This window comes from Macaca thibetana, chromosome 3 (genome assembly GCF_024542745.1).
Source record: "Macaca thibetana thibetana isolate TM-01 chromosome 3, ASM2454274v1, whole genome shotgun sequence".
Lineage (NCBI taxonomy): Eukaryota > Metazoa > Chordata > Mammalia > Primates > Cercopithecidae > Macaca > Macaca thibetana.
The window spans coordinates 54,274,812-54,287,047 of NC_065580.1; the positions used below are offsets into that span (position 1 = coordinate 54,274,812).

Sequence of the window (12,236 nt, forward strand, 5' to 3'; positions counted from 1 at the left end):
CTCCCCAGCTGAGCTTGCTTTGTGAATTTATTGGCCCTTGTATGCATTTGAATTTTCAGTCCCTGTGCACAAATGTCACTCTAATTGTCTTCGGGATCTTCAGAGCAGACACTTTGTTTTATGTCTCTTTTCTTCCTTCAGTGTCTTGCATATACTAGGAGGGGAAGGAATGAACATTCATTGAATATCCCCTACCTACCTGTCAAGCACAACAACACTATAGTTTAATTGACATCCTTACAACAATGCTATGGAGCTGAGTGATATTATTTATATCTCTTTTACCAATGAGGACACTGAGGCTTAGTGTTGTTCAGAGTCATATAGTAAACCAAGGATCAGGGATTGGAACCCATCCAGACAACATATACCCAGTATGAAGTGTTGTTGCTTCATATACCCAGTATGAAGAGTTGCTCATGTGCGAGGAACCATTGGTTGTTTTCAATTTGCAAAGGGGAGATTGGGCAATTGGATATTGCAGGTCAAGTTTTACTTGAGTAGTCCAGCTGTTTATTTAGTTATCAATTTCATTCCACTGAGTGTATGGAGAATTAGCTGGAGATATTCCTAAATTTGGCTAGGAGAGGCTTTGGAGATGTTAACCATGCCTTCTACATGAGAGTCCTGCTGTTGACAGATATGGAATCCAGCAGCAGGGAGATTTTCTGAGATAGTTACTTCAATGGAACCATCAGCTGTCACCGGATCACTGGACAAAGACAGAAACTGAATACACCAAATATGTACCACACCACCAAAAATTCTTTTAAGTAACAAAATCTTATTTTTATTTTTATTTTTTTACAGAAATTCAGATATTCCAACAAATTTCTTTACATTTCCTGGACCTTAAAAAAATTACACACAACTTTTGGACACAATACAACAGAACAGAATGAGAAAGGGAGTCACTTTTTTTGTTTTTTTTTTTAAAAAGATAAAAACCTACTTCTTATATTTAATTAACATTTAGTGATTTACATGTGTATTACCTATATACAAATGGTACATCATCAATGACCCATCTTCAGAGCACTGTGGTATGCTAAATTACACTTAGGTTTTATGGCAAAAACTTTTTTAAAACATTCGCATGTGGATAGGAAGTACTTTCTTAGTTTTGTTTACACCACTGTTAGTGATGTAGGACTCCTGATGGAATTTGTAGTTTGCATGGATTAGAGAAAGCCAATACCTTTTGTTTTTATTGTAGATAAAGTAGACAGGTACCTCCCTTCAAATAAAATATGAATTATTGAAAAGTTGTGTGTAATTAAATGTAGTAAGTAGGGTGTTATGGTTGCAGTAGGGAGCTAATACTTAAAGCAACAAATAATCCTCAGAATGATTAATACTTTAGTTGTAGATACTAAGTATTCCCTTAATTTGGTTCTTTAGAAAAGCCACATCTCTGTGAATTGGGTTTTACTCCTTTGAGTATACCTGTTATATGCTTTTAGCCATTTGAAACATAATGCCATTTATGTTTCATGCCATTTATGGTGAAAAGATGGCCTGCACCAGAAACATTTGGCTAAAATAGGAATGTGGTCCTAACAGAGAGAGGGTAAGAGAAGTGAACCCTGATCTGTATCACTTCTTGTGTTATCCTCCATCTGATGTTTTAGCGATATATACTGATTTGTTCTTAATTTTGAATATATGAATAAAAGCATTCTACATGTCAATGTTTTCTGCTCAGGAATAGAACATGGTTTGGCTTCTACTAAGTACGCTTCCACAAGTACATTTTAGCTTGTGGTCATTCTCAGGTAATGGGCGATTTCAATATTAAATATTTCTTTGTTGTTGGATATTGGCGGGATATGTAGTGAGGGTGGTGACAGGGGAAGGCTGGGAGCAAATGGTTGCTGAAGTCAACTGGTTAGTTGTTAACTCCTTCCAGATGTCAGCCAACTAAAATGAATCTGAGTATTTTTGAAACCAACATTAGTAAACAAAAAGGTAACTTATTCCTACCGAGGTTTTTTCAGCCTGTATAAGTATATAGTCATTTATTTCTAAGGCTATTAAATTATTATTTATTTTGTTAGTACCACTTACTATTATTTAGAAATATCTTTAATGGAATGAGTTTTAAAAAATAAAAATGAGTGCCCATCAGTAAGGGAAATAGAAGATATGAATTTCTGATAACATGTATGGCAAAGAAATAGGAAAAAAATAGGAGATATTTTAGATACTTATTTATAAAGTATATTAAATTCCTATGCATGTTCTAGGGAGAATTAGAAAAAATGTATTTATTTGATAGTAGCCTATAATATTACATGTGAGCATCCAAGGTGAAAATGAACTTTTTCTATATTTTTCAGAGTTCCTTGATGCTGTTTCCTGAAAGATAGGGAAGTCTATGTTGCTTGGGAACCTATGATGTAAAGATGTACTTCCTGTAATATACAGCTTTATGGAGTAATAGTATATGGCATAAACGCTCTCTCAGTAATGACTTGTATGGACAGATTAAACAATACAGACTTGGTAAAAAGTTTGAAGCATTACGTCTCTTAATAACTGAGTGGTTGTAACTGATTACACAGTGAAGTAAATGAATAGTAGAGATGAAGAATCAAAGGTCACAGCTCCTATGAAAACATTCAGAGTCATTTTCTAAGATGCTTCCTCAGTAAATGACACTTGATCAGCCTCTTGGCTATTGAGATAGGAATAATTTAGAACTAACTGCCTTTTTAAAAATTCTGTTGAAAGGTTAAAGCTTTTTGTTTTCAGTTTGATTTAAAAAGGACAGTTTACAAACCTCAGTACGTATATATTTTACATGTTAACTCTAGAGCATTTATATTCCTCTTCCTGTAATATATTTCCTGAATATGATTTTTCATGAATGTTTTCTGATCTCATCCAATGACAGTTTCCAATGAGCTGGTGTTTAATCCGTGATCACATCTCTTTTCAGAAAATCACTCCCATCTCTGCTGATCTAGATTTAGAAAGTGCGTTGACAAGTGAATGTTCCACTCTTGTTCATATTCATCTCTATACTCTGATCTCTCTCAGGCGTATTCCTTCTTGATGTTGATGTACAAAAGCTGTTATTCGATTTGTTTAGCTGTTATTTGATTTGTTTTGTGCTCATTCTAGAGAATATTGGCTTAGCAGAACTGCGGAAATGGGAAGGAAGAGAAAGAAAAAGGGTAGGGGGAGAGAAAAAAATACATCATTTTCTGTCTGCAAGATTTTTGTGCATAATATTTGTCATGGAAAAACTATACCAATGAATGGTTCAAATGCATTTTGCATTTGTTACCAAACAATACTGAAAAGTTTAAGATTTCTGTTCCATTCAACCCACAGTACAGTCTTCCCAGCAAGAAGAACATGCGTATTCCCTCCATCTGGGTCAAGATGAACAGGCTGCTTTGAAGGAGCAAGGAAAAATGTGGACAGTTCCCGAGACACTGACTTTCCTTCTCAGCATGGAAAAATGTGTCACTTGAGTGTTTTCCTTTTCTTTCCAAGTTTTACTTATTTTGAACTCAATATTATAGCAGCTACAAAAGAAATTATTATAAAGATTAATCACCCACAATTCAATCACTTTGACACAACTTTTCCTCCTATATTTCTTTCCATTCCTTATCAAAATGTGCAATTATTTTATACAATTGTAATTACAGTATAGATGACACTTTAAATATTTTAACATTACATTAAAGACAATTTTCTACATTTCCACTGTCCATATCATCAGTATAAGTTTCTTTTATTATTTATTTACTTAATTTATAATATAGAGACAGGGTTTCGCCATGTTGCCCAGGCTGATCTCAAACTCCTGTGCTAAAGTGATCCACCTTCCCCAGCCTCCCAGAGTATTGGGATGACAGGTGTGAGCTACTGTGCCCCACCAGCAGCATGACTTTTCAATGGCCGTGTAATATTCTGCTTCATTCTCATTCCTTCCCATTCTATGCTCAATATTCCATTCGCAACTGTTTCACTATTGTCAGACATATAGGTAGGTTTCTGATTTATTATTATAAATATGAATATCTTTTATATAAAGATCTATTTATATTTTATTTTATTTTATTTATTTATTTATTTTGAGACGGAGTCTCTCTCTGTCGCCCAGGCTGGAGTGCAGTGGCCAGATCTCAGCTCTCTGCAAGCTCCGCCTCCCGAGTTCACGTCATTCTCTTGCCTCAGCCTCCCGAGTAGCTGGGACTACATTAGCTGGGACTACAGGCGCCCGCCACCTCGCCCGGCTAGTTTTTTGTATTTTTTAGTAGAGACGGGGTTTCACCGTGTTAGCCAGGATGGTCTCGATCTCCTGACCTCGTGATCTGCCCGTCTCGGCCTCCCAAAGTGCTGGGATTACAGGCGTGAGCCACCGCGCCCGGCCTATTTATATTTTAAAATGTTTCTTGACTGGGCGTTATGGCTCACACTTGTAATCCCAGCATTTTGGGAAGCTGAGATGGGAGGATCTTTTGAGCTCAGGAGTTTGAAATCAGCTTGTAGTCATCATAGAGAAACCCCATCTCTACAAAATATACAAAAATTAGCCGAGTGTGGTGGTGCGCCTGTAGTCCCAGCTACTCAAGGGGCTGACGTGGGAGGATCGCTTGAGCCTGGGAGGTCGAGGTCGTGGTGAGCCACAGTGCAGATTGCGCCACTGCACTCCAGCCTGGGTGACAGAGTGTAGATCGCGCCACTGGACTCCAGCCTGGGTGACAGAGTAAGACCCTCCCTGTCACACACAAAAAATTTTGTTTCTTTTGGATGAATTCTCAGGGGATAATTACTTTTCCTTTTCTCCAACAGATTAGGGACTTATCCTGTATCAACACAACTAGACCTCATACAGTATGATTAACCCTATTCTTTGAATGATTTTCATAGATTTTTGTCACTGTGAACTAGGGCTTAAGGGTATCTTACATATCAGGAAGTTGGGTAAATACACCTAGCTGGTCACGGTGTGGCATATTTGGGCCAAAAGGAAACAGCCTGTTAGGCTTTGCATCACAGAGCACTTTATTCTTTATTTATTTACTTTTAGTTTCATTTACTTTTGAGATGGAGTCTCACTGTGTCACCTAGGCCAGAGTGCAGTGGAATGATCTTGGTTCCCTGCAACCTCTGCCTCCCAGGTTCAAGCGATTCTCCTGCCTCAGCCTCCTGAGTAGCTGGGATTACAGGCATATGCCACCACACCTGGCTGATTTTTGTATTTTTGGTAGAGACAGGGTTTTACCATATTGGCCAGGCTGGTCTCGAACTCCTGACCTCAAGTGGTCCACTCGCCTCGACCTACCAAAGTGCTGGGATTACAGGCATGAGCCACTGTGCCCGGCCGAGGTTTTGCATCACAAAGCACTTCAAAACACACAATAAGATATGGTTTCTGAATGTGTGCTAGAGAATCCTCTGGATCATTCTGTTGTTGCTTTTGGTATGTTCCCCCTTGTTTTTCAACACACTTAAAAAAATCGTATCCACATTATGATCTTAATGAACTTCTCTCAGCAAGAGAACTCATGGTTACTTTGATGTACCCAGACTACACAGAGGATAATTGAAATATGATCATGTCATAATGATGATTAGTCTATAATGATTATCTGAGATTGAGTCATGCTGGCAGAAGCCCTACGGAAAGGAATACTTTCTTTAGATATTATTAAAAGCAAGACAACCACTGTGGAAAGCAGTTTGGAAATTTCTCCAAGAACTTAAAACAGAACTATCATTCATCCCAGCAATCCCATTAGTGGATATATGCCCAAAGGAAAATAAATCCTTCTACCAAAAAGACACATGCACTCATATGTTTGTTGTAGCACTATTAATAATAGCAAAGACATGGGATCAACCTAGGTGCCCATCAGTAGTGGACTGGATAAAGAAAATGTGGTACATATACACCATGGAATACTATGTGGCCATTAAAAAAATTGGCTGGGCACTGTGGCTCACACCTGTAATCCCAGCACTTTGGGAGGCCAAGGTGGGCGAATCATCTGAGGTCAGGAGTTTGAAACCAGCCTGGTCAACATGGCGAAAACCCATCTCTACTAAAAATACAAAAATTAGCTAGGCATGGTGGCAGGCACCTATAGTTCCAGCTACTAAGGAGGCTGAGGCAGGAGAATCACTTGAACCCGGGAGGCAGAGGTTGCAGTGAGCCGAGATCACACCACTGCACTCCAGCCTGGGTGACAGAGCAAGACTCTGTCTCCAAAAAAAAAGTATAAGTAGAGGGATGAACAGGGAGACCACAGAGGGCCATCTATGTGTGTGGGGCAGGGGAAAAGGGGGGCAGGAGGGTAGTCCTCATTTTCTTGATGTTCTCAAGTAAGTACGTGCCTAATTTCATAATAGAAAATCCTGCTTTGGTGTGAATCATTTGTTGGCATCCATGAACCAGAGACTCTCTGTTTCTCTCTCCTTGGTGCTAAGCTGCTTGGTTTGACTTCATGGCATCACAGGATGAAGGAAAAGTATGAGATTGCCAAAAAGGAAGTACATATATCTAAGGCTGCATCCCAGGCAGGGTGAGACCTGTTCTCAGTGGGCTGGGAAGGGAGCAGTGAGTTTTGAAAGGGCTTTAGATCAGACCCCAGGGCAGTGACACCCATACCTGCGGGAAGAAGCAGGGAAAAGGAAGCCTCCGGCAGGGTAAACGTCTCTCTGGGAAGATCCTGAGCTCTCTTACAGGAAGGGAACATCTGTGGCCAGTTTCACAAAACTTTCTCCTTCATCATCTTGGCCCACAGCCTGGGGCCTCACCAGAACAGGTCATTCATTAACAACCTTTCTTGAATCTGCTCTGGTCTTAGGTCACCTGTGGCCTTCATACGGCCAAATCCCTCATTAGATCCCTTGCTGTAATCTAACTTTTTTTTTTTTTTTTTTTTTTTTGAGACGGAGTCTCGCTCTGTCACCCAGGCTGGAGTACAGTGGCATAATCTTGGCTCACTGCAACTTCTGCCTCCCAGGTTCAAGCGATTCTCCTGCCTCAGCTTCCCAAGTAGCTGGGATTACAGGTGCATGCCATCAAGCCCAGCTAATTTTTTATTTTTAATAGAGATGGGGTTTCACCATGTTGGCCAGGCTGGTCCTGAACTCCTGAGCTCAGGTGATCTGCCCACCTCAGCCTCCCAAAGTGCTGGGATAACAGGAGTGAGCCACTGCGCCCAGCCTAATCTCACTATTGATTAGTCAGTCCTTCATTCCTAAAGCTCTCTTGTTCTTCTCCCTCCTCCTCCTCCTCCTCTTCCTTCTCTTCCTCTTCTTCTTTTTGAGACAGGGTCTTGCTCTGTGACTCAGGCTTCTTGACTATAGTGGCATGATCATAGCTCACTGCAGCCTCTACCACCTCCAGGCTCAAATGATCCTCCCGCCTCAGCTTCCCACATAACTGGGACCACAGGCACGTGTAACCATGCCCAGGTAATTTTAAATTTTTTTTGTAGAGATGGGGTCTCATTATGTTGCCCAGGCTGGTCTCAAACTCCTGGACTCAAGTGATCCTCCCACCTTGGCCTCCTGAAGTGTTGGGATTACAAGCATGAGCCACTGCACCTGGCCATTAAAGGTTTCTTCTTTGTTGAGTATTGTCAACCCTGGGACTGTGTACTTCTGACCCACAGTATCTGTGGTGGGCAGGGAGCTGAGAGTAAGTGGGAAAATGAAAGTGTGAAGCCAGTGAGCCAGGCCTGGAATAGGGAGAGGCAAGTGAGTGCCTAGGGTATAAAATTTAAGGAGCTCACTTGCAGGGTCATGCAAGTGTGAGGTGAGTGCTTCTTTAAAACTTGCAGGGCCAGTCGCGGTGGCTCATGCTTGTAATCCCAGCACTTTGGGAGCCTAAGGTGGCAGGATCGCTTGACCCAGGAGTTCAAGACAGCCTTGGCAACATAAGGAGATGCCATTTCTACAAAAAATGAAAAAGAAATTAGCCAGGTATGATGGTGCACACCGGTGGTCCCAGCTACTTGGGAGGTTTAGGTGGGAGGATCGTTTGAGACCAGGAGGTCGAGGCTGCACTACTGCATTCCAGACTGGTGACAGAGCGAGACCCTCTCTCAAAAACGAAACAAACAAACAAACAAAAACAAAAAAGCTTGCCCCCTAGGTACCTAGCTTGCCTCACCCTAATCCCAGCCTTGCCCATGAGTGCACGCTGCTCATCAGAAGGCCTGCTGGGCATGTTTGCTTCGATTTGAGTTACTTAGACACTGCCATCAGAGCATTTTCTTTCTTCCTACCGCATGACACCACCATGCAACAGAAACCCCAGGGCATGCATAAGTTCTGCAGACTCTTAGGCTGAATAATAATAACCAGTGGTGATCAGAATACAACCACTTCCCACAGAGTCTCAGGAAAACACTTTGTTGGGGGAGTAAAATTAGAATGTTATTACAACTACTTAGATAGTATGCACAAAGAAGAGTTCTCCACCTGAAGGCTTGGCAAGGGCTAGCTCTTCAAACAGATTTGTGAAAAGAGTAAGTGGAAGGAAATGAAAGTCAGAATTTTCCTCTCCAGATGTGGCCATCACTTCTTCAGTCTTAAGACCGTGAGATGCCAGGACAATTTGCAGAACTTGGTGGAAGCATCAGTGTGGTGTAATTGCCGCTTCGTGAAACATTCTGCTCTTTTAAAAACTTTGCTAACATTTCCCATGCACCGTGGATGTTGCCTATCAGGGGAGGTAATTTAAAAGATGTCACATTCTCTCGGGTTTGTACAGAGCAGGAATGAATAAATAAGTCATTCAATGCTGCTTTGGATCTTTGTTCAGTCAGGTTTGTCCTTGTAACATGTCATGGGCTCGGAGTTGCCCATGTTACATTTCCAAAGGGCTCTTTGCAAATCCTTTTCAAAGCTGTCATTTGAATCACTGCTTATGAGCGCAGCATTTATAATGGCCCCATTGTCCAGGCTATCTAAATGCTACTTGGCTGAATTTTCTATGTGTTTACAGATGTTGAAATGTCTCCTGTGGTTGCTTTCTGCTCGTTGTTCCTATCTGACCTTTTTAATTAGGGTCTGGAGCCCCCACAGTCAGGAGAGCTAGAAAATAGGCACTGAGTGAGAAAATTCTTTGGAGGGAGCAGTCAGGCTTTGGGCAGAATGGCTAGCTGAATCTTTGTTGTAAAAATGAGTAAAGGAGGAATTCCAGGCCAATTTTTTTTCTCATTGTTGGAACAAGCTTTGTCGTTTTCCCCAACTCTATTGTTTCAAACAGCACCTACTTCTTTTTTTTTTTTTTGAGACGGAGTCTTGCTCTGTCGCCCAGGCTGGAGTGCAGTGACGCGATCTCGGCTCACTGCAAGCTCCGCCTCCCGGGTTCACGCCATTCTCCTGCCTCAGCCTGCGAGTAGCTGGGACTACAGGCGCCCGCCACCTCGCCCGGCTAATTTTTTGCAATTTTAGTAGAGACGGGGTTTCACCGTGTTAGCCGGGATGGTCTCGATCTCCTGACCTCGTGATCGCCCGCCTCGGCCTCCCAAAGTGCTGGGATTACAGGCGTGAGCCACCGCGCGGCCTCGGCACCTACTTCTAACAGGGACTTCTGATACTCTTCATCTCTGAGAGGTGGAGTACAGTCTCCCAGAAAGAATATCTCATCATCAGTGTCCTCAGGTGCTCTCTGCATCATGCGCCCCACAGTGTGTGTGGCTGATTAAAGATGACTGCAGATTCTTTGACATTCCTCCATGGAGAGGTGGGGTCTATGCTCCCTTTCCCTTGAATCTGGGCTTTAAGAGTCCTGGCACTTTCTTTCCTTCTTTCTGGTAAAAAAAAAAAAAGCCAACATAACACTTACTATCTTAGCAGTTTTTAAGTGTACAGTTCAGTAGTGTTAAATATATTTACCTTGTTGTAAAACAGGTCTCCAGAACTTTTTCATTTTGCAAAACTAAAATGTTATACCTGTTGAACAGCTCCCCACTCCCCACTTCCCTCCTTTTTTTTTTTTTTTTTTTTGAGACAGAGTCTAGCTTTGTCACCCAGGCTGGAGTACAGTGTTGCAATCCAATCTCTGCTCACTACAACCTCTGCCTCCCAGGCTCAAGCAATCCTCACACCTTAGCCTCCCGAGTAGCTGGGAGTACAGACATGAGCCACCATGCCCAGCTAATTTTTGTATTTTTTGTAGAGATGGGGTTTCACATGTTGCCCAGGCTGGTCTTGAACTCCTGGGCTCAAGTGATCCACCCACTTCATCTTTCCACAGTCCTGGGATTACAGGCCACAGTGTGGCCACTTTTCCTTTTTCTAGCCCCCAGTAACTACTATTTTACTTTCTGATTCTATGAATTTGGCTATTTTAGGTACCTCATACTAGTGGAATAATATAGTATATAGCTTGTTGTGACTAGCTTATTTCACTTTGCCTAATGTCCTCAAGGTTCACTCATGTAGCATTTGACAGAATTTCCTTCTTTTTATGGCTAAATAATATTCCATTGTGTGTATGTCTGTATCACATTTTTTTTATCCATTCATCCATTGATGGATACTGGGTTGCTTCTACCTCTTGGCTATTGTGAATAATGGTGTAGTCAACATGGGTATGCAAATATCTTTGAGATTCTGTTTTCAGTTCTTTTGGATATACAGTATACCTGGAAGTGGGACTACTGCATTATACGGTAGTTCTATTTTTAATTATTTCAGGAACCCCCCCATACTATTTTCCATAGAGGTTGTACCATCTTACAATCCCACCAGCAGTGCACAAGGGTTTCAATTTCCTCATATTTCACCAGTACTTGTAATTTTCTGTTTAGGGTTTTTTTTTTTTTTTTTTTTTTTTGAGACAGAGTTTTGCTCTTATTGCCCAGGATGGAGTGCAACGGCATGATCTTGGCTCACCGCAACCTCCACCTCCCAGGTTCAAGTGATTCTCCTGCCTCAGCCTCCCGAGTAGCTGGGATTACAGGCATGCACCACCACACCCGGCTAATTTTGTATTTTTAGTAGAGATGGGGTTTCTCCATGTTGGTCAGGCTGGTCTCGAACTCCCGACCTCAGGTGATCCACCCACCTCGGCCTCCCAAAGTGCTGGGGTTACAGGTGTGAACCACTGCACTCAGTCTTCTGTTTTTTTTGTTTTTTTTTTTTTGTCTTGTTTTTAAATAGGACCCATTCTAAGGGGTGTGAGGTGATATCTCATTGTGGTTTTGACATGCATTTCTTTGATAATTAGTGATGTTGAGGATCTTTTGAATGCTAGCAGTTTCTGATTCCCCTAGTGGAGTGACCCCATGGAGAGGCCTTGGTAATATTATACATGGAGGGGGAGAGGAGCCCAGCTGAGCTCAGCTTTCCAGCCATCCCTGCTAAGGGGCCTGCATGTGAGTGAGCCATCTTGGACCCTCCAGATCACCCAGCCACCAGCTGAATGCCACCAAGTTACTCCAGTTGATGGTACATGGAGCAGAAGAATTGCCCAGCTGAAGTCTCCCCAGATTCCTGATCCACACAATTGTGAAATATAATAAAAATTGTTGTTTTAATCCATTAAGTTTCTGGATAATTTGTTTTGCAGTAATAGGTAACTGACCAGTGGACAAATGTCCTTTCTTTGACAGTGGTTTAGATTTGCTGTATTAAATATACTGTAATGACATGTATGGTTGGACAGTTGATATAATGCTCACAGGTCAGAAAGAGAGCCACCATCATTGACTCATTGTTTTCTTCCTGACATGCAACTTCTAGAGGAGCAATAACTGAACCTCTAACCTCTACTTTCTGGTCTACACATATTCTCTGGGCAATCATTGGTATGTCCCTCAAGTGGTCTAACTGCTGGGGGTTCGGATCTGTACTGAACATAAATGCATGTTCACACTCTACTTTTGGGCTGAATGAAGGTGTAAGACCAACTTTGGTTGTTAACTGATCAAAATTAGTTTTATAGATTCTTATAGCTTTGTAGATAAATTTGTTGTGGTTGTTTGTAATTGGCCAGTGGATTGGTGAAGACTTGGGTCTTTACTTGGATGCCACCCTCCCACTCATCAGTCCACCCTCTCTGACCCTGTACTGCATATGATGCTGGAAGACAGCTGGACAGGAGGCTACACCCCAGCTACCAGCCCTAAATATATTCTCTAATGCTTTCTTATGCTAACCAAAAGGACTACACTAGTATAATACTTCCTTCTCAGACTTTTAATTTAGTTTGCAGCTAAATTTTTAGTTGCTCACAGCCAAGCTTTCTAAAC

At 41.7% G+C, this 12,236-nt stretch overlaps 1 protein-coding gene across 2 annotated transcripts in view; it reads right to left on the bottom strand.

Moving 5' to 3' along the window:
* Positions 1–767: 767 nt before the first annotated feature.
* Positions 768–12,236, bottom strand: part of LHFPL3 (LHFPL tetraspan subfamily member 3) — a 567,114-nt gene continuing 555,645 nt past the window's right edge. For both annotated transcript variants that reach the window (XM_050782718.1, XM_050782720.1), the window contains one exon: positions 768–3,146. In XM_050782718.1, coding sequence (XP_050638675.1) covers positions 3,118–3,146 — 29 coding nt within the window. In that variant the 3' untranslated portion in view covers positions 768–3,117. The remainder of the gene's footprint in view (positions 3,147–12,236) is intronic.